At 40.1% G+C, this 24,203-nt stretch overlaps 1 protein-coding gene across 1 annotated transcript; it reads right to left on the reverse strand.

The window, feature by feature from the left end:
• Positions 1-22,347: 22,347 nt before the first annotated feature.
• LOC110933307 lies at positions 22,348-23,724 on the reverse strand. Its single transcript, XM_022176536.1, has one exon. It carries the CDS (start codon positions 23,722-23,724, stop codon positions 22,348-22,350), a length of 1,377 nt encoding a protein of 458 aa, XP_022032228.1.
• Between the last annotated feature and the right edge of the window lie 479 nt (positions 23,725-24,203).

Genomic DNA, 24,203 nt, shown 5'->3' on the forward strand with positions numbered 1-24,203 from the left:
TAATGCTAGAAACGAATGAGAGCGTTTCATGATCAAAATATGCATAAATACCCTTAACGGGTCAAAATATGCATATGAGCGTAAACGGGTTTAAGATACGTATGAGACCCGTAGCTTGAACGTAATATGATAGGAATTATAGAAATTATGAATATCATGAGAACAAGGACCAAATAAACATGTTTGATGTTTAAATTATGAACGGGTCAAAATTTGGCAAAAGGGTAATAAGCCAAAGACTTAAAAGTCTCAAATTTTATCAAGCCGAATGTCGGATTTCAACTCCGTATGATGGAGAATCAAATTTCAATCATGTAGGAAGAAACAGTAGGTCAGACGGATAAGCGGTCCGAAAGATACGAAAGATTTCATGTCAAATTACAACAAAATGGAAAAGCTGGATGCAGGGTCCACCGTAAATTACGGTGCCACCGTAATTTACGGTGGAGCTGATAGGGTTACGGTGATGATCTACTGTTGTACGGCAGAAGAATATGAACACAGGGGCCACCGTAACTTACGGTGCCACCGTAAGTTACGGTGGAGATCATTTTCAAATTCTTGTTTTCTTTTCTTTTGAAATTCGGTTGTATTACCGGACTTGTTTGGATACGAATTAATTTCCGTATGACTAAAGCATTTCATGTTTATGAAATGTAGGTACATTTGGATGCCGAAAGACGATCAAGCTCAACGAAGAACCGAACACGATAAAGATACACGCTTCCGCACTTTGCCACGTTGTATATTTTAAACAACGAATTCGATCATGTTTTGTAGAATAACTTATGAATTGTAAAAGTTTTAATTTACTCGTAATTTTCTAAGAATACTTAACCTTAAATACATGTTTATTTTCGTAAATTATACGAAAACCTTTAAAATAATAACTAGGGTGTTACACAATAGACATTACAAGCGAAACCAATAGCTAAGACCATACAAGCAAAACCTATTACACACACCTATACAATCTCCTATTTTCTCATAAAACGAGCCCTGATCTAACACTCTAAGACTAAGACTCGGTCCAAGACGAAGTCAACAGATGTAGTGCACCAACAGACTCCCCCTCAGATGTTGACGGAGTTGTCACACCCCCAAAATTACCATCTAGGGAGTGTCCCTGCTAGGCGTGTGACGACTAGCAATGAGCCACCGATTACATTGAAACACAAGTATGAAATAAAACTTCATTATTTAAAGATACTGCAATCCCAACATAAGTTAATCAAAAACCATAAGTTTAGCGGAAGCGTTAATGTATCGTAATATAAATGTTATCCAATCAATCATAGTAAATAAATGTCTAATAATAAATCCATCAAGCGACCATGACCACTCGCACCCTCCAGCCAGCAAGTTCCTGCTTTCAAAGTACCTAAGGACCTGCGAGCATGTAACACACGTATCAGACAAAGCTAGCGAGTTCACAGTCTAGAAAACGTTTGTTACCCGGTGTATGTAAAACAGTTTAATACCCAATGCAAGTAATATTGTTAATATCTCATTTCCAAACACGGACGGCTCACGGACTGCCCTTCCCACGTACTCCTATCTAGTACTGGGCCAGACTGGGTCATTAGTTCACCTCCGTCCTCTACAGGCACGGGGTGAGGGTGCCAAACCTAAGTAGCGCTACTAACTAATACCCGATGAGGGACTTACAAAAGATGATAGGTGAGAATATTAACCAATATACCCGTTTTTACCCAAAGACTCATTCCCCCCATGGGATACCCACTGACTGTCCCCAACCACTGGGACGCATGCTCGAATGTAGTGAACTCACCTGGGATTGCTCGGTAGAATTAATTATTCGTTTAACCACAGTGATTTACCAAGCCCTATGATATTCACATTTAACAGTCAGTTTGCATACAAGCACACCACATATTCTTTCACATTTAATCATCAACTATCATTCGATTCACATTACCCATCCTTCGATACATTGCTCATCCTTCGGTCTAACAATTATCACAATTATCACAATTATGTTTCGACACGTCTTTCGATACACATTTATCATCTTACGATTCATGGTTATCTTTCGACACATCAGCTATGTTTCGACATAGTTATCCTTCGACACACAGATTATGTTTCGGTCAACACACTATCTTTCGGTCAACACAACTATCTTTCGGTCAACACAATATCTTTCGGTCAACTATCAATTCCTAACAGTTTCAGTACGTCATCGATCAAACAGGCAGATTTCAATTGTTTCTCAAGAACCCTAATCGAACCATACATGAACACAACCTATTTACATTCAATCAGGTTAACTTTAAAACACGACAAGTTCATAACTAATCACGATCAATACTCGAACCCATGGCGTAACAATCCGATTAACATAAATATTTTCCAAAACATACATACCAACCGATTACAATATGAACAATCCGATTCAGATGAACAATATCTATCGCACATACAAATGCTATCAATCATCAGGTATATACATATGCAATTAAATCGGCCCACATGCGATCAACTAGCAACAAGATCGGTTAACAATGAAATCGTGTAATCATGTGTTCGATTATCAGTTAAATCAATTAACACGACAAGATCATCAAAATCGTAGGACACTATTTAGCCGACTATTCAGAATTAGACACACGTACATGTTTTATCACACACACAATTAACCAAGATCAATCATATACTAAAGCACCAATCGGAACTAGAATCACTAACCACAATCCAATACTGAATCGGATTCCAAAGAGAAGGGAAAAAGGTCTTGAAGCTTGCTGCCGTCGCACAAGAGGAAACTAGGGTTTTTAAAAGTTAACTAAGCGTCCCACATGCATTTACGTATATAACCACAGACAGGAACGGGCCAAGCCCGTTGAAAAGACTGGGCCGAAAGATTAGGCCTCAGTTCGAAGGATCTTTCTTAGGTCGAAGGATTGAGTCTTGGATCGAAGGATCCTTCTTAGTCCGAAGGATTGTCGAAGGGTCCTATCCTGGGTCGAAGGATAGATCTTTCGGTTATATGATGCCTTAGCAAATCCAGTATTCGAATACGTTACTCATTAATAAGTACAAGTTTGTAACATATACTCACTAACACACAAGTCTAGGATATGTAAATACAACACAGGAGTCGGGAAATAGAATAATACTAACCTCAAGAAGTCGGGTTGTCACATCATTCCCAACTTGAAAGAAATTTCGTCCCGAAATTTAGCAAATAGGTACGAGAGAGTGAAGTGACAATTCAAGATTGTTGCGGATTTTCCCCAGGTGTTACATCATCCCCAACTTGAAGGGGAATCTCGTCCCGAGATTCACTAGTTTTGCTTGACTCTGCCTTGTCTTTGGGAAAGAGGTGAGGGTACTTTAGTTTCATCTGATCCTCGCGTTCCCACGTGAACTCCGGTCCACGCCTTGAATTCCAACGAACCCTAACAATCGGAATTCGACTGTGTTTACGGACCTTGACCTCCCGATCCATGATTTCAATAGGCTCTTCAACAAACTGCAGCTTGTCATCCAACTTGAGCTCTTGAAATGGCACAACCAGTGTCTCATCAACCAGACACTTCTTTAGTTGCGAAACGTGAAAGACATTGTGAACATTACCTAATTCCGCAGGTAACTCGAGTCTGTAAGCGACTTTACCGATCCGCTCAAGAATTTTGAATGGCCCAATGTAACGTGGATTAAGCTTGCCACGCTTCCCGAAGCGTACAACGCCCTTCCATGGTGAAACTTTTAACATGACCCGATCATTAACTTCGAACTCCAAAGGCTTTCTACGTTTGTTAGCATAACTTTTCTGGCGATCACGCGCTGCTGCCATACGATCCCTTATCCGAGCTATATTTTGCGAAGTTTCCAAAATGAGTTCAGGACCTGTGAGTTGACTGTCACCTACTTCTGCCCAACAGAGAGGAGAACGACATTTCCGCCCATACAATGCTTCGAACGGAGCTGCCTGAATACTTGTGTGGTAGCTGTTGTTGTAGGAGAATTCTATTAACGGCAGGTGTCTTTCCCATCCCTTCCCAAAATCGATCACACATGCCCGCAGCATGTCTTCAAGTGTCTGAATAGTGCGCTCACTCTGTCCATCCGTCTGTGGGTGGTAAGCGGTGCTCATATCAAGTTTCGAACCGAACAATTTGTGCATAGACTGCCATAATTCAGAAGTAAAGCGCGGATCTCGATCTGAGATGATAGAAGTTGGCACTCCGTGCCGAGCAACTACCTCCTTAAGATATACTGCTGCAAGCTGCGAAAACTTATCTGTTTCCTTGATTGCTAGAAAATGTGCCGATTTCGTGAGTCGATCAACAATCACCCATATGGTGTCGTTTCCAGCCTGAGTTCTTGGTAATCCAGTAACGAAATCCATAGCGATCTGTTCCCACTTCCACTTAGGTATTTCTGGCTGCTGTAGTAGACCCGAAGGCTTCTGGTGTTCCGCTTTAACTCTAGCACAAGTTAAGCATTTACTCACGTACGTGGCGATGAGAGCTTTCATATTCGGCCACCAATACATAACCTTAAGATCGTGATACATCTTGTCCGATCCCGGGTGAATAGAATATCGTGACTTGTGTGCTTCATCCATCACAAGTTCTCTAAGATCACCAAACAGAGGAACCCATACTCTTTCCATAATGTAATAGATACCATCAGATTTCTGCTCAAGCTGCTTTTCCATACCGCGTAAACCCTCAGCTTCGATGTTTTCTTCCTTCAGTGCCTCAGTCTGAGCCGTACGGATCTTATCAGGAAGGTTGGAATGAATAGTGAGTTGTAGTGCGCGAACACGTTTAGGCTTTGTCTCTTTGCGGCTGAGTGCATCAGCTACCACGTTAGCTTTACCTGGGTGATATTTGATGGCACACTCGTAATCATTGAACAACTCTACCCAGCGACGCTGTCGCATATTCAATTCTTTCTGGTCAAAAATGTGCTGAAGGCTCTTGTGGTCGGTATAGATGGTGCATTTCGTACCGTATAAATAGTGCCTCCAGATCTTTAGCGCAAACACTACTGCTCCTAACTCCAAGTCATGTGTCGTGTAGTTCCTTTCGTGAACCTTCAACTGTCGAGAGGCGTAAGCTATCACTTTCTCGCGTTGCATCAACACGCAACCGAGACCCTGAATCGAAGCATCACAATAAACTACAAAATCCTCAGTACCATCCGGTAGAGATAAAATGGGTGCGCTGCATAACCTTTGTTTCAAAAGCTGGAAAGCCTCCTCCTGTTTCGTCCCCCAAGAGTAAACTACTTTCTTCTGTGTTAACGAGGTGAGTGGCTGTGCAATCTTTGAGAAGTTCTGAATGAAACGGCGATAATACCCTGCTAGACCGAGAAATTGCCGCACCTCCGAAGGGTTCTTTGGTGCCGCCCAATTTCTAATGGCGTCAACTTTGGCAGGATCCACATGTATGCCTACCTCATTGACTATATGCCCCAGGAAATGTACCTCCCGTATCCAAAAATCACACTTAGAAAATTTTGCGTACAACTGCTCCCTCCTCAGGAGTTCTAAGATAAGGCGTAGGTGCCGCTCATGATCCTCCTTGTTCTTGGAGTAAATTAGAATGTCGTCAATAAAAACGATAACGAAGTCGTCAAGGTATGGCTTGCACACGCGGTTCATGAGGTCCATGAAAACCGCTGGTGCATTGGTTAACCCGAATGGCATAACCAAGAATTCATAGTGACCGTATCGCGTCCGAAACGCGGTTTTGGGAACGTCTTCCTCTCTGACCCGCACTTGATGATAACCAGACCTTAAGTCGATCTTAGAGTAAAAGCTCGACCCTTGTAACTGGTCAAACAGGTCGTCAATACGAGGCAAAGGATAACGGTTTTTGATCGTCATCTTGTTGAGCTCGCGATAATCTATACACATTCGTAAGGACCCGTCCTTCTTCTTTACAAATAAGACTGGGGCTCCCCAGGGGGAAGAGCTAGGTCGGATGAAACCCCTATCCAACAGCTCTTGAAGTTGGTTTGATAATTCCTGCAGTTCTCCTGGCGCTAGACGATAAGGAGCACGAGCAACTGGGGCTGCCGCTGGGGCGAGATCAATCTGGAATTCCACCTGACGATGTGGAGGTAACCCAGGGAGTTCCTCAGGAAATACATCAGGATATTCCCGAACAACTGGAAGATCCTCGATCTTCCTTTCATCAGACGATGAATCAGTAACAAGAGCTAATATAGCAGGATAGCCCTTACGCAAATACTTCTGGGCCTTCATTGCCGAAACAATACTGACTGGGGTCCCGCTGCGATGGCCCTGAACTGATAGAAATTCCCCACTGGGAAGGGGAACACATATGATCTTCTCCTTACAGAGAATCTCCGCTTGATACTTGGACAACCAGTCCATACCAACAATCACATCGAAGCTTCCAAGAGTAATAGGAATCAAGTCAATGTCGAAAACTTGACCCAGAAGATCGATTTTACACCCAAATAGAACATGCGTAGCTTCGATTGTTTTACCATTCGCGATTTCTACTATGTGTTTCATTACAAGAAGTGTAGGACTTAACCCTAATTGAGAGCTAAACTCTAGAGACACGTAACTCCAATCGGCACCCGAATCAAATAAAATAGAAGCAATAACACCGTTTACCGAAAACGTACCAGTAACCACGTTGCCGTCGTTCCGCGCTTCCCCAGCTCCCAGCACAAACCCGCGCCCACGCGCAACATTACCCCCGTTGTTCCCTGTATTGTTGTTCCCGTTGCCACTCCCTGTGTTCTGTCTTAGCTGAGGGCAGTCTCGTTTGAAGTGCCCCTCAGCCCCACACTGATAACACCCCCTCTGAGTACCCTGAGCTTGCTGAGGCTGTTGCCTACCCGTCTGCTGCGCTGGCTGCTGCTGAGCTGGAAGTGCGGCCCTACAATCCTTGGCCTTGTGCCCCGGTCGATTACACCGATAACAAACCCGAGTACACTGCCCCTTGTGATGAAAATCACACTTGTTGCACAGGGGTAGCTTCCCTGCATATGATCCCTGCCCTGATCTGTTGCTCGAGTTCTGATTCACTGATGCCGTCTGACTGAAACTGCGGGTGTTGCCAGTATCTGCCTTCTTCTGAGGCTGTGCTGAGTTGGACCCCTTGTCGGTATCGTTCCACTTACGCTTGCTGTCTATGGCAGGAGTAGTAGCTGTAGTAGCGGTAGTAGTAGCAGTGGTAGTAGAAATACGCGGTGGTAGATCCCCGCTCTCCACCTCCTGATCAGTGATTTTATGCGCCAAACGAACGATCTGGGTCAGGTTGTTGAGGTTCGCCGCTGTAACTAAACCCTTCACCCGTGGAGGTAACCCCTTAATAAACAACTCGATTCTTCGTGGCATGGGTCGGGACAAGTTTGGGCACAAATCAGCTAACTCATACGACCGCTTCACATATGCCTCGATTTCAGACCCCACCATTGTCAGATGATAGTACTCATTCTCTAACTTCGCTATCTCATCTCGAGGACAGTATTCCTCTCTCATCAGTTCTTTGAAATCCTCCCACGTAGTGGCGTTCGCCGCCTCAATCCCTAGCAGTTGGACCTGGGCATTCCACCAGGTCAAGGCACCATCCAGAAGCGTGCCTGCAGCAAACTTTACCCTATCCCCAGCTGGGCAGTTACATATCGCAAACACTGACTCCGCCTTTTCGAACCAGCGTATAAGTCCCACAGCCCCTTCAGTGCCACTGAAGGTCTGTGGCTTGCAATCCATGAAAGTTTTAAAAGTGCAGACCGGGGGGTGAGGCTGGTTTTGTGGCGCCGGCTGACCTATTAACGAGAGAAAATAAACCAACAAGTAAGATTCGAGTTCACGACTCAAAGGAAAGGAATGTCTGGTACATGTCATACCAGCCTGATAAGCTGCCAAGGCTGCAGCCACCTGGGCGTTGAGTAATGCTTCTAGCTCTGCTTGGGTCATATGAATTTCGCCACGCCCACCACCGCGGCCTCCATTACGTCCACCACGACGACCTCCACCACGTCCGTTCATGATTCTATAAGTATGGGGAGAGGTAACGAATTAACAGACTATTTCAAACAGATGTCAAGTATTGCTATAGTATTCACAGTTTTTGAGGTTCTAACACAACATTGACTAACAACGCGGGATTCCTTTTTCACACTTGTCGAGATTTACTGGGACTCACATGCACCCCACGTTGTTATTATGTGTGCACCCATAATAATAACCTGATTTGCATGCTTATCTCAGTTCCTCCCTACTCATGTTAGAAGGTTTCCCCTAATCCATGCAGTACGACCGTCGATATCACAACATAGATCATGTAAACACAAGAAGAGTCCTACTCTTAAAACACATAGTATTGACAGGTAGCATAGTAATTCATATTGTAACATCATATGTGCGTTCGAGTGTGATACCAATCATGAGTATGTACTAGCTATGCTATACAATAGTAAACAAGAGACGAACCTTGCTGCCTGGAGTTGAGTGTCATGGTCCATGTCGTATCAGTATGTCGTATCAGTTCAGTTATAGTCTGGTTTTAGAAAACATTTTTAAAACCAATTCACTATAACCAGTGGCTCTGATACCAAACTGTCACACCCCCAAAATTACCATCTAGGGAGTGTCCCTGCTAGGCGTGTGACGACTAGCAATGAGCCACCGATTACATTGAAACACAAGTATGAAATAAAACTTCATTATTTAAAGATACTGCAATCCCAACATAAGTTAATCAAAAACCATAAGTTTAGCGGAAGCGTTAATGTATCGTAATATAAATGTTATCCAATCAATCATAGTAAATAAATGTCTAATAATAAATCCATCAAGCGACCATGACCACTCGCACCCTCCAGCCAGCAAGTTCCTGCTTTCAAAGTACCTAAGGACCTGCGAGCATGTAACACACGTATCAGACAAAGCTGGCGAGTTCACAGTCTAGAAAACGTTTGTTACCCGGTGTATGTAAAACAGTTTAATACCCAATGCAAGTAATATTGTTAATATCTCATTTCCAAACACGGACGGCTCACGGACTGCCCTTCCCACGTACTCCTATCTAGTACTGGGCCAGACTGGGTCATTAGTTCACCTCCGTCCTCTACAGGCACGGGGTGAGGGTGCCAAACCTAAGTAGCGCTACTAACTAATACCCGATGAGGGACTTACAAAAGATGATAGGTGAGAATATTAACCAATATACCCGTTTTTACCCAAAGACTCATTCCCCCCATGGGATACCCACTGACTGTCCCCAACCACTGGGACGCATGCTCGAATGTAGTGAACTCACCTGGGATTGCTCGGTAGAATTAATTATTCGTTTAACCACAGTGATTTACCAAGCCCTATGATATTCACATTTAACAGTCAGTTTGCATACAAGCACACCACATATTCTTTCACATTTAATCATCAACTATCATTCGATTCACATTACCCATCCTTCGATACATTGCTCATCCTTCGGTCTAACAATTATCACAATTATCACAATTATGTTTCGACACGTCTTTCGATACACAGTTATCATCTTACGATTCATGGTTATCTTTCGACACATCAGCTATGTTTCGACATAGTTATCCTTCGACACACAGATTATGTTTCGGTCAACACACTATCTTTCGGTCAACACAACTATCTTTCGGTCAACACAATATCTTTCGGTCAACTATCAATTCCTAACAGTTTCAGTACGTCATCGATCAAACAGGCAGATTTCAATTGTTTCTCAAGAACCCTAATCGAACCATACATGAACACAACCTATTTACATTCAATCAGGTTAACTTTAAAACACGACAAGTTCATAACTAATCACGATCAATACTCGAACCCATGGCGTAACAATCCGATTAACATAAATATTTTCCAAAACATACATACCAACCGATTACAATATGAACAATCCGATTCAGATGAACAATATCTATCGCACATACAAATGCTATCAATCATCAGGTATATACATATGCAATTAAATCGGCCCACATGCGATCAACTAGCAACAAGATCGGTTAACAATGAAATCGTGTAATCATGTGTTCGATTATCAGTTAAATCAATTAACACGACAAGATCATCAAAATCGTAGGACACTATTTAGCCGACTATTCAGAATTAGACACACGTACATGTTTTATCACACACACAATTAACCAAGATCAATCATATACTAAAGCACCAATCGGAACTAGAATCACTAACCACAATCCAATACTGAATCGGATTCCAAAGAGAAGGGAAAAAGGTCTTGAAGCTTGCTGCCGTCGCACAAGAGGAAACTAGGGTTTTTAAAAGTTAACTAAGCGTCCCACATGCATTTACGTATATAACCACAGACAGGAACGGGCCAAGCCCGTTGAAAAGACTGGGCCGAAAGATTAGGCCTCAGTTCGAAGGATCTTTCTTAGGTCGAAGGATTGAGTCTTGGATCGAAGGATCCTTCTTAGTCCGAAGGATTGTCGAAGGGTCCTATCCTGGGTCGAAGGATAGATCTTTCGGTTATATGATGCCTTAGCAAATCCAGTATTCGAATACGTTACTCATTAATAAGTACAAGTTTGTAACATATACTCACTAACACACAAGTCTAGGATATGTAAATACAACACAGGAGTCGGGAAATAGAATAATACTAACCTCAAGAAGTCGGGTTGTCACATCATTCCCAACTTGAAAGAAATTTCGTCCCGAAATTTAGCAAATAGGTACGAGAGAGTGAAGTGACAATTCAAGATTGTTGCGGATTTTCCCCAGGTGTTACAGGAGTCGTCCATCGAGTTACGACAATGCGGTGTCTTTATATCTTCAGTCTTGATCAGTCTCTGGGCTTCTCTCTCTCTATCTTCATCTCTTTCTCTCTTATCACCAACAGACTCCCTCACTTTGGTGTTGACATCTTATGAGTTTCTCATCTCCAACATTCACTCCCCCTCAAATAATGACTTTTCCTGCACAAAACTCTATCACAAACATAAGTTTTATGACAAACAATTAATCATATAAACTTTCACAAACAAATCAAACAATCAGATACTGATGAACTACTTGGAATTGTAACATTTTTCATCAAAACATAACACTCTCCCAAATCAGCTGTTCATCATGTTCAGCACTTAGAATTTTGAAAATCAGTTTTTCAATATCAGTCGTCGAAAATCTTTTTGACTTTTTCAAAATTTATGCTAAAACACACCAAAAATCTTTTTGAATTTTCTGAATCAAAGTAAATGCAGAAATGAACTATTTACAGACAATATTTTTGTGAGTTTGTGCAAGAGGATCATATCAGTTTTGAGACAAATCACTAACACCGTTAAGCTTTAATCATACTTAGTTCTAAACAATTTACCTAGATTATCAGTATATTGGTCCACTTTAAATTTTCACACAAATTTCAATCGATTCGAGATACGATATTAATGTTTTAGAAACTTAAACTTAATTGTGTATCACTCCACTTGAATATACTCCCGTATCCAGATCCCAAATATTCAGTCTTACAGGTGAGTATACCACAGATGATATCTGTAAAGGGGTTATTTGCGAGGGCCGTGAGAGCTCAGGTCGATACTTCCGTATACGCAGAGAGATGACGGCTTCGACTTTTGGTGGGTCCCCTTTAGAGGATCTTTTGATTACAACAGCAGCGACTATCAATTTTATTGTTTCATCAGCTTGCTGAGGGTGATGCTTATATTTCAAAGCTTTTGCAGAAAGCATTATCCGGGGACTAGGTCAGTACTTCCATACAGCGGAAATCCCGGAATAATACCCCAGATATCACTGAGTATAAAGACCTAGTATCTCAGAATATGGGACCTTTCAAACAAGATTTAGGGGTTACCCATATATTCAAGAATAGTTACCCACGAATCAAGCAAGTTTGAATTAGGTTTATATCTCGTTTCAATTTACTAAATGTGCAAAAACCTACTGACACATCCGCAGTAAGATTGTTTATCACTTTTAAACTTTCCAATTCTTTAGCATGTTGTGATAGTCCACTGATGTACTATCATTTCCTCTTTTTCGCAACAAGAACTCATTTTTTATTTTATCATATTTTTGGCTTTTTCAAATTTTCTAATGTTTTTGGATTTTATAAAATTTACTACTCCCCCTAAAATGCAAACACATTAAAAAAATTGAAAACAAACTGTACAGAAACATGACAACTGATATCAAATCGCCTCAATTCGCCATTCGCTTGGCATAAACAATCAGAACTCCCCCTATCAACAAACTATTTTCCCATTTAGATTTCAAGATTTCAAAACACTTAAGTTTGTTTTAATCAAAATGGTTTTTCTGGAAAATAAGTTTGGTTGATTTTACCATTTGTAAGTATATCAATACTAGGTTTGGGGATGTAGTTCATCATCTTGTCCTTCAAATACTTGTAGGAAAATGCAAGTATAAATTAATGTCCTTGATTTACCATTTGCACAACTTAAGCACAATCAAATCTTCTTACCACTCGTAAGTAAAACACAAACAAACCTTTTACCGTTTGAATGATTGACGTTACCGAATAAAACTCAAGAAAGATGCCGATTCATGCTCCACGCTTACCAACCTGGGAGCTCCGGCAAGTCCTGAGACTTACTGTTCATAATATGTACCATCCCAGTCACAAACCAGGGATGGTTCAACCTTTTCTTTCCTTGTTTTCTTCTCATAAAATTCTTTAACTCCGTTGACTTTTTGATCAACCATCTTTCCAAAGATATGTTTTACCTTGGAATTAAAGACCTTCTCAGCATCAAATTCCTGCTTGTCATTGTAAAATTGGGTAGAAATTTCAACTTTACCAATTTTCTTTTTATAATTCTCAGCCCGAAGTGATGGAAACTCCTCATCATTTACAATCGGAACTAATTTTTCATTTTTTAAAACAGCTTCACATTTTGAAACAACTTGTTGCTCAACTGACTTTGTGGAATCAGTTTCATCGCCAGAAGATAGCTCCTCTGATGTTGACCTATCAGAATCATCGCTAGAGCTTTCATCAGCTTTTTTAACAACCCATTTCTGGTTGTCAGATTTAGCTCTCTTCTTGTAGAACTTGTTCGAACACTCACCAATTTCAAATTTAGAATTTTTAAACAATTTTTCTCTATCAATTGGTGGTTCGAACTCAACCACTTTCTTTTTGAGTTCATCAGATACTCCCTGTTTTGACTGTATTGCCTTAAAACAGTCTCTGGCAATATGTCCAACAGTGTTGCACCGGAAACAGGTTCTCGTATCTCTCTTCTGTTCTTCGCAAGGAACTCACTATTTGATTCCCTCCAAAAACTTGTCTTTTCTTCTTCATCAATTGATGTACCTGAAACAAATGACATTTTGGATTTAAAATCACGAACATATTTTTCATTTTTCTGTTTTTCTGTAAGAATAAAACCTAAACCTTTCTTTTTGAAATTACCATTATGGTTTGATTTCTTGTAAAAACCAGATTCAGAATTGTAATTCTTTTTCTTGTTCAATCTTTGTTGAACTCTTCAGGTGTATTTTTTAGGTTTTTCATTAAGACACAAGTCTTTTATTTCAGAAATATTAATTTCTGTGAGTTTGAAAACCTTGTTTATCAATTGAGTTTTTACACCTCTTATTGGAAATTCCTCAACAGAATATAATTTGTCAGAATCATTCAAAGTGTATGCAACTTTAAACAATCCATCATCCAAATTAGATTTTGATAACAAAAATTTTCTATCATAAACTATTTTGTCCTGTTTTTCTGTTTGACACTGAGTGCTTGACCCAGACTTTGACTCTGACGCAAACTCCGACTTTGACTCCTCTATGTCATCGTTTTCTAACACATGATCCACGACTTTCTTCATCAATTGAGACTGTTGATCAGTGTCAGACGATGTAAACACAACATCAATACTATCTGGTAGATTGACTGGCGACTTCGACTCCCACTGTAAATTTGTTGCCTTTTTGACTCTTTCATCGTTTGGGTATCTTGGCAAATATCCATTTTCCAGCGGGGGTGGACACTTGTTATAACTAACATCTTGTTTCTTACCAGAATCTTTCTTGTCAGTCTTTTTCTTCGTATCATTCTTCTTCTTTTCAGAAGTCTTTTCATCAGCACTTTTTCCAGCTTCTTTCTCTTCAGTTACCTCATCATCTTCCCATGCCTTCATACTTTCAACCGTCGGATAAATCCTATCAATGACATAAGAAGTACATGAGTAACTTTTTAACAAACGATTAACTCTTTCAGTTTCAATTCTTTGCAACTCAAGCTTTTGTTCCAAAGCAGCACACTTCTCAATGTAATTGTTTACAACTTTCTGCTTTATCATGAAAGCTCCCTGAAGTGTCTTCATTGCAGTTGCTTGTTCTTCACTCGTTTGGTTGTATTGATTCATTGCTCTGTTCAGCACATCGTAAGATTCCTTCAAACTATACAAGTTGTAAATCAGTGTGCTGTTCTGCTTCTTTATAGCTTCACAATTTTCACACTTCACTGGAATCTTTTTCGCATCAACTTCTTCCTCAACCTTGAATTTAGGAACTTCTTTCACCTTTTGTCTTCTTATCACTGGAACATCTTCATCGTCACCTCTCACTGGTGTCTTGATCTTTTTCTTTTTCTTCTTGGCTTTTTCATCTTCACTATCACTCTCAACCTTTGCCATGAAAGCAGTGTAAGCTCTAGTTTGATCAGGAATAAAATCATCCCAAGTAAAATTTTCCCAGCTGAAAGCCTCTGGTAATTTTTCATCTTCTTGATCAATCAAACAAGCTTTTGCATTATTTGGAATATAATTATCCCAATTGAATGACTTCTGTTCATCTGGATTAACCACACATGCTTTCTTTCCAGAATCCTCAATTATTGGTCTTCCATGTGCAGTTTGTGCTTGATGTTGATTTTGCTGTGATAGTGATTGAGCAACCTGATGGTAGATGGCTTTTCTGTAGTAATCATTGCTGTTATTGAAAGGATTCTGAGCTCCACTTGCTTGGCGGTTAGTGCACTCCCTTTTGAAGTGTCCTTTTTCCCTGCACCGAAAACAAGTAACTTTAGATTTGTCGAAACCTAAAGTAGAAACATTAGCTTCACGAAGATCATCTCTCCCCGTGATCTGCTTGAATTTCTCAGCTCTCCGTAACACGCTAGCCAAACACCACTTTATGTCCATCAGCTCCATCTCTTCAGCATCTATCTGGTCGTAATCTTCCTTGGTTAGCATTGGATTCCCGATACGACCTGCAACAAAACAACTATAAGATTCCAAAACCATTCCTAATAAAGACATTTTGTTTTTAGCAATTTCCTCAGAATAATCTTGATCATTTTCAAGATTTAATACAATATTGCACTGAAGTTTCTTTCCATTTTTCGTTGTTGAAATATTTGGATCAAAAGTCGAAAATGATGTAAAACTTGTTTTGCTGCTTGATCCTTTAGATGAACTTTCAGATGAATTCTTGGCATTGTAGGCAGTTTCAATTTTCGGAGATAGATTTGATGATTTCTCATTCAACCCTGCTTTATAGTATAATCCAATATCCTGTTCACCATCAAAATCTTTCATTCGAATAACTTTTCGTTGTTACATTTCTTGAGCTTCGATCTTTTCAATGAACTTGCTGAGTGTCAAATTGCTAAAACCTTTCTTGTTTCTTAACATCATAAGATATGTTCCCCAAGTTTCATAAGGCAAAGCATCAGCAAGTTTTTCAATCAACTCGTCATTTGATTTTTCAATACTCAATCTCTTCTTGTTAGCAAGCAAATTGCAGTATCTTTCAATAATCTCTCTTGTACTTTCATTCTTTAACCCGCGAAACAGATCAAATTCTTTCTTTAGAAGCGATTTCTTGCTTTTGACCATTTCTTCACTCCCACGAAACTTTGACCTTAAAGCTTTCCAAATCGAATATGAAGTTCCATTGTGTTGCAAAAGCACCATAATATCCTCTTTCACTGCCTGTTGAAGAAGACTTAACATCATTTTCTCATCTTTGTACTTCTTTCTAGCATCCGCACTAAGATCTTTTATTGGAACGGGCTCTTCATCATCATTCAGTGGTCGAACATATTTTGTCTCCACACATTCCCAAGCATCTAGGTAATTAGCTTGTACCCAATTTTCAAAACGACCTTCCCAACCTTTAAATTCTTCTATGTTAATGAGTTTGGGTGGTTTTTGCATTGTACCCGTTTCGTTTTCTAGCAATGTATTTTGTGCAATACTCATTGGGGTAACTGGTGTAGCGAATGCATTGAAAAATTCCTCATCCATTTTCAACTTTTTACAAAAATTCTCACAACAGCCTTTCAAGCGAAACCACTAAGACAATTGTACACAGAAGCGAAACCACAAGGTACAAACAAGCGAAACTTTTTGATGTTCAATCAAGCGAAACCACAGAAGATCACTAAAACGGAACTAGGTTTTGTCTCAACAAGCGAAATCTCAAAGATCCTTGAAGCGGAACATTGAAGCGAAATCACTGAACTTTGAAACGAAACCACCTGAACTTTGAAGCGAAACTATTACATTCTTTCAAGCGGAACTATAAAGTGTCCGTTTAAGCGGAACCAATTTGGACATTCAATTGACCCATTTTTACTGTGAATTTTAATACCAAACTTTCCAGGATTTATCTATATACTATTGCGCACAATCCTTGAAATTTTGAGCTGATTCTGACCGTTGAAAGTTTCTGAACTGAAGAAAGAAAGTGTAGAAGTAAGAAATCTTGACAAATTCCAGCTATTCTCTACAGAACTCCTCCTCCTGAAGCTCTGATACCAATTGTAGGATCGTGTGTCTCGACCCGAACGAGTCGTTCAGAGGAAATTCTATCAAATACAGGTGCGGAAAACAAGTATTTGACTTAGGAACAGCTAACAAATCACTTTAAACTTCTCTTTGAATTGATTTCTGACAGTGTACATTCAAATCTCGATCCGGCAGCACTTCGGTACGAGTTTCCAGAATCGTTACAAATGATTCGCTTGAATAACTATTTATAGTTGATGAGATTTCGCTTGAACATACATGTCGTTCAAGCGAAACCTTCAACTTGATATGTAAGAGAAACCATCAATAGACATTACAAGCGAAACCTATAGCTAAGACCATACAAGTGAAACCTATTACACACACCTATACAATCTCCTGTTTTCTCGTAAAACGAGCCCTGATCTAACACTCTAAGACTAAGGCTCGATCCAAGACGAAGTCAACAGATGTAGTGCACCAACACTTTTTGAGATTTTAAGAAAGTTTAAACTATAAAACTATAAAATCTTTTTGTGTTTAGATGCTAAATGGAAATGAAATGAAATGCAGTAAAAGTAAACTATTTACAAACATATTTTTGGTAAGCAAGTTAAGGGATCATATCAGCTACCGACAGCCTACAAGTACCGTTGAGCTTAATTACACACTAAGTATTAAACTATTCACTTAGATTGCCGATATACTGATCCTTTTAAATTTTCATACAAATTTCAATCTATCTAGGATACGAATTAGTGTTTTAATAGCATAGCTTATACACGTGTCCCACCTCAGAATATACTCTCGTATCCAGACTTCTATATTCAGTCTTATAGGTGAATGTACAATAATGATATCTGTAAGGGGTAATGCGAGGCCATCAGAGCTCAGGTTAGAACTTCCGTTCAGATAGAGAGATGATGGCTCGACTTTCGGTGTGTCCCGTTTGGGGATCTTTTCTTCAACAGCACATGATTAGCATTTTACAATGTTTCATCATTTTTTATGCTGAGGGTAGGCTTTAAGATGAAAGCAGTGCAGAGTATTATACGAGGACTAGGCTATTGCTTCCGCAAAATCAGAAGTCCTGGTATAATACCCAAGATCATTACGCACATAGACCTAGTATGTCAGAAATAGAGAATCTTTCAAACGAGATTTCAGGGGTTACCTATATATTCGAGAGATGTTCCCCACGTATTAAGCAACACATGATTTTAGGTTTATATCCCAAACAAATCTACTAAATGAATAAAAACCTACCGGCATATCATCAGGAAGACTGCTTAACACCTATTAAACATTACATATCTTTAGCATACTATAACTGTCTAGCTGATGTACTATCATTTCCCCTTTTTACACAAACTCTTTTTGGGTTTTCTATAGTTTTTGGATTTTGAAAATATCTCATGTTTTTGGATTTTTGCATTTTTTTTATTTTCTGAAAATATATCTATCTCCCCCTCAATACCAAAACAACTAAAACTGCGACAAACCAGTGGTACCCTCATCAACGCCAAGTATCCCCTCCGCATCCAACAACAGCTTCATACCATTCAATTTTAAAAGGTATTGAAAACGTAATCTGTCAAAAGTTTTGGTATGTAAGTCAGCTTTTTGTTCGTCGGTGTGGATTTTGTCAATTCGTATCAACTTCTTCTCGAAGCAATCTCGGATGAAGTGATGATGAATTTCAATATGTTTGGTTTTAGCGTGATGAACATGATTTTTTGTTATGTTAATGGCTGCCTCGTTATCAACAAAAATAGGTGAAGTAAGAAATTGCAAACCGTAGTCGCGCATCTATTGCTGAATCCATAGGATCTGAGAGCAGCAGCTGCTGGCAGATACATACTCTGCTTCACATGTTGATAAAGCAACAAAGGTTTGCTTCTTACATTGCCACGTGACCAGTCGGGGTCCGAAAAATTAGCATCCTGCAGTTGTTGATTTAGCATTGACTTTGCAGCAACCGAAGTCAGAATCAGTGTACCTTTCAAGCGTGAAGTCACCATCCTTTGGATACCACAACCCCAAGCTTGGAGTTCCTTTCCAGTAGCGTAATATCCTCTTGACGATCAACATATGTGAAGCTCTGGGACTTGATTGATATCGGGCTACGAGGCAGGTTGGGTACATTATATCAGGCCTTGATGCCGTCAAATACATTAGCGAGCCGATCATGGAGCGGTATAACGTTTCATAGACCTTCTCTCCGGTGAGATCTGGGTTGATTCCATGATTCGTTGCTAATGGGGGGGACATTGGAGCAGTCCCGGACATCCCGAATTTCTCCAGAACATCGCGAACATACTTTGTCTGATGTATGAAGGTTCCTTCGGGCATTTGATCGACCTGGAGCCCAAAGAAAAACTTTATCTCACCCATTGAAGACATTTCAAACTTCTGCTTCATTACTTTCTCAAAATCTTTGCAGAGTTCTTCATTTGTCGACCCGAAAATAATGTCATCCATGTAAATCTGGACTATCAAAAGATGACCATCGACTTCTTTTATGAAAAGAGTGGCGTCTACCTTGACTCGGATAAATCCATTGGCTAGCAAATGTTGAGAGAGCGTCTCGTACCAGGCTCTCAGGGCCTGATGCAAGCCGTACAACGCTTTGTCCAGGAGGTAAACCTTATCTTTGTGGATTGGGTTGGTGAAGCCCGGTGGCAGACCAACATATACCTCCTCTTTCACTTTGCCATAGAGAAATGCCGACTTAGCATCTAGCTGATATACTTTGAATCCTTTCCATGAAGCAAACGCTAGGAAGATTCTGATAGCTTCAAGACGAGCAACAGGAGCGTAAACCTCTGTGAAGTCTATCCCCTCTTGTTGACTGAAACCCTGGACCATGAGTCGAGCATTGTTACGAACAATAACCCCTCGGTCGTCTCTTTTCCACTTAAACACCCACTTCGTGTTTATCTTCTTATGACCATCAGGCAAATCCACCAGTTTCCATACACCAAGCTTTTCAAACTGACTTAACTCCTCTTGCATTGCGATGAACCATGAATCTTTAGTTAGTGCTTCCTTGTAGGTTCGCGGCTCAATCTGCGAAATGAAACAACTGAATGAAAATTCTGTTTGTAAAGGAGAAACTTTAGTATAAAAGCAAGTAAGGCCATGGTCAATCTGGCTTCTGGTGCGAACGCCTGACTGCAGCTCTCCTATAATCAACTCTTCTGGATGGTATGAAAGAGTCCTTGGCATCACTTCGCTAGAAACATCCACCTCGCCTTCCAAATTAGTAACGTTCTGATCCGCAACTTGTTCATTGTCAAGAATCGTCTGATCTAAAGATTGGATTTGCTCCCCCTCAGACTCTGAATCACCACGATCAAAAGTAGGTATATCATCAGATTCTAAATTATCATTGACCGCCGTCTGATTTTCAGGAGCAGGTTCGCGTTCCGAAGTAGTCGGAGTTTGCTGAACTTCATCATTCTCTTCAGTGTGACTTGGACCAGCTTCATCGTCATTGAAAGTTTGTCGTTGACGACTAGAAGACCCTACTAGAAATCTTCCCTGAGATGCTTCATATTCTCTTAAAATATCCAAATCATCAAAGAACTCTGGCTCTTCTTCTAACTCGAATGAATCCCATAAGGTATCGTAGTTGAATCACCATGAGTCTGTGGGCTTCTGTGGAGGCATAGTATAGCCTTGACATTCAACATGCTGTGCTTCGATGATCTTCTTCAAACTTGGAACAAAGACTCTTCTGAGTGGACTGGCATACCCCACAAAGATACCTTCATTGCTCTTTGAACCAAACTTGCCATCGGGATCTAGAACAGTGCAGGGGGATCCGAAAAGTTCTAAATACTCGAGATTAGGCTTGCGATTGTTGATCAACTCGAAACATGTCTTGTTGTGCTTCTTCACAGTAAGTACCTTGTTGAGTGTATGGCAAGCGGCTGAAACTGCTTCTGCCAAGAAATTGATCGGTAACTTGGAATTAGCAAGCATCGTTCTCGCCGTTTCAATCAGTGTTCTGTTCTTTCTCTCTGTGACTCCATTTTGTTGCGGAGTGTATGGTGCGCTGAATTCTTGCAGTATACCTCTTCTATCACATAATTCCTCTATTATGTTGTTCTTAAATTTCGTACCATTGTCACTTCTTGATCTTTGGATTCATGTTCGGTACAAATTCTCAATCTCCCTGAATAATCTCTGCAAACTCTCAAATGTCTCATCTTTTGACTTCAAGAATGTCACCCACGCGGATCTCGAATAGTCATCAGTGACTACTAGATAGTAGAGATCACCCATTATGCTCTTGACATTCATAGGACCAAAGAGATCCATGTGAAGTCTCTCCAGCGGCTTCGAGACAGAGTTCATCTTCTTACCAGGGTGGGATTTCTTTCATTGCTTCCCTTTTATACAACTTATACACTCCCCCTCAAGATGGAAACTCTTCAAGTGAACACCTTTCACCAAATCTTTATGTACCAGGTAGTTCATCTTGCGCAGGTGAATGTGGCCAATCTTCCGATGCCACAATTGCGACTCCTTTTCAGTGGCTCGACATGAAGCAATGAGTTTGACCCGTGGTAGTTGTAGCGACACTCACATCCAACACGTACAGATCATTAACTCGTGGTGCTCTCATGATGATCCACTCCTCGGGGATGACAAACCCCAGCTTCAAGATCAGACATTCTTTATCAGTGAAATGTGTCGAATACATTCTATCACAAAATTGAGAAATGCTAAGAAGATTGTTCTCTAGCTCGGCGGTGTAATTGACTCTTTCAAACGTGATTACACCAATTGATAATGTTCCTTCACCAATGATGCATCCTCCTTGATTACCAGCAAAACCAACGTATCCACCGTTAAACCCTCTAACATCGTAAAGCAGGGTTTTTCTCCCTGTCATGTGCCTGGATGCTCCACTATCCATTATCCATCCTGAGATAGATCTCGGGAGCTCCTGCACATTTCAAAACATTCAGTTAGATTTTGAAGCAACCCAAGCCTCTTTCGACTCAGGTAGTTTGATGTTAAGGCGTGTGGTTTTGGTGTACAATGGTGGGAAATTCTTGTCATTCATCTTAAGACTTTCTTTGGACCCAATCTCAACCTCTTTATACAAAAAGAACTCACTTTTCGGAGGTTGACCAGATGATTGGTCTTTCTTTGGAATATACTTCTTCCCTGAAGGGTCGAAGTTTGTTTCTCAAGTTTCTCGTAGTAATCCAAAGGTACATTTATCTTTTTAATTGAAGATGATTGTTTTGTAGACTCAGAAACCTTTGGTTTTGAAGAACTTGGTGTCTTAACCTCAGATTTTGGCTTCCACGTTTGTTGCGAAGAAGTGACCCATTTGTAAAATTTATCAGTTTTAGTTACCGACTGTTTTACGGGTTCAGTTTTGACTTTGGTGTTTTCATTTTTCAAAACTTTCTTCTCAACAAACATTGGAGCTTTGCCTTTGACATCGTTCTTCTTTCTTGGACTCTCGACAACCACAGACTTAGGCTTCGAGTTGGTGCACTTTCGTGCAATGTGTCCAACTTCGTTGCATTTAAAGCTTGTGCAGGTGTCAACTTCCCGATTTCTACCTTCAGTCTAAGGCTGTGAGGCCTTTTTCTCAAAGAATTCTTCATTTGATATTGAAAAAATTTCAGATCCTTGCTTGGAATGTGAACCTGAGCTTTTCACAAAAACTTTCTTCTCCATAAATTTTTTGTTTTGAAAGTTCCTCTTCTGATTGTTGTTACCACCCTGAAAACCACCCGACCATCTGTTTTGGTTATTGTTGTTAAAACGTGGCGGTACAACAGGTTTTTTATAGTAAGATTTATCTTTTTCAAAGTTCATTTGCCTTTTAGAACTTTTCAAACCCTCAATTTCAGAAACATCAATTTCAACCAATTTGAACACATTCTTCAACTTGTCAACATTCACATTCTCAAGTGGAAATTGAAGATCCAAATACAACTTGTCTGAACCAGACATCTTGTACATCACAAGAGTAGGTCCGTCATTTGAGTTGTTTTGGGATTTTGATTTCGGAATGTAATTATTCAAAAAGCACTCTTCATCTTCAGTCGAATCGCTGTCAGATTTTAAAACGTTTTCAACCACATTTTTTACGACTTCAGACTGAACAATGTCTTCATCAGACGATGAAGTGAATGTGACATCGATAGTTTCTGGAAGTTTTACATCATTTGATTTCTCATTTGTTTCATCTTCATTATCCAACCCAGACTTTTTCTTTGAAAAATTGTTTAGCACTGGCGGTGGAACCTGATGATAACCCACCCCAGTTCCATCCGAGTATACATCTTCACCAGCTTTGTTCTTTCCAATAGGTTTGGGAACTATGTGTTGAAGAACAAAGCTCGGGGAGCTGTAACTGTTCAGTTTCAGATTGATTCTTTCATTCTCAATCTTAGCTTCCTGAAACTGAAGCTTAGGATTTGCAATCTCATCCAACTGCTGGTTGATTTGTTTTTCTTTTGTCTGAAGAACTCCAGACAATTGAAAATTTTCTTCGAATGTTTTACTATTTCGCTCATCAGAATCTTTTATTGTTCTCTTCAGCTTCTCATGATTTTCAGAAAGTTGTCGGTTTTCATGAATTAACTTTTCATTTTCTTTCCTAAATAATTCGACATCAGTTTTATCTTTTTCAATTCTCTCTGTTAATTCTTTTATTCTCTCATTTGAAGCTATCATCAATTTATCTCGACTTAAGATTTGATCTTCAAACATTTTGACTTTAGCAACCAGTTCTTCAGTCTTTTTGGATGTGAGATATGCATTTGTGCTACAAACTTTGCAATCTTTCATGCAATTTTTGCAATCACTCTCAGTTTTAGCTTTATCAGTCTTACCTGATTCATTTATTGAACCACTTTTACTGACCTCGCTTGTTGACTTAGACGCAAATTTGGAATCAACCTCTAGTTCCTTTGCTGCAAGCACTTTATCTGCCATCTTTGTCAGGTTCTCTGCGGTCATTTCTTTTGTTGTGTCGATTATCCCATCGTCGACTTTCCTTGACTTTAACTCTTCCTCTTCAGCTTTCTTTGCCGCATCTCTCTCTCTCTCTCTCTCTGTTCATCCTCTTGCTTCAATGATTCAATGAGAGTTTCAACAATGAGTGTTGATGGTTCAGCAATTATGTTGCCTTTTGGGTCCAAATAGCACTCACGATTAGCATCCCATCTGTTTGCCTTTTTGGCTTCCTTCCAGGCTCGATAGTTTCTATCCTTCATGGTTTGAGCTACTAGCTTCCGATAGGTGTACTTTTGCTCTTCAGTTCGTGTGTCTTTGTAGGGTTCAACTTTTGCCATCAATGCAAAACCTACAACATCATCTTCTGGTAAAAACTCACTCCAGTCGAAGCCTTCATCATCTTGAATCACAGCTAAGGCTCTCGACTTTTCTTTCAGAGTCTCTTCGATTTGCTTCAT

This window comes from Helianthus annuus, chromosome 8 (genome assembly GCF_002127325.2).
Source record: "Helianthus annuus cultivar XRQ/B chromosome 8, HanXRQr2.0-SUNRISE, whole genome shotgun sequence".
In the NCBI taxonomy this organism is placed as follows: Eukaryota; Viridiplantae; Streptophyta; class Magnoliopsida; order Asterales; family Asteraceae; genus Helianthus; species Helianthus annuus.

Excerpts from the sequence above, each read along its gene's own strand:
- LOC110933307 (XM_022176536.1), bottom strand. The coding sequence starts at position 23,724 with ATGGCAGATAAAGTGCTTGCAGCAAAGGAACTAGAGGTTGATTCCAAA.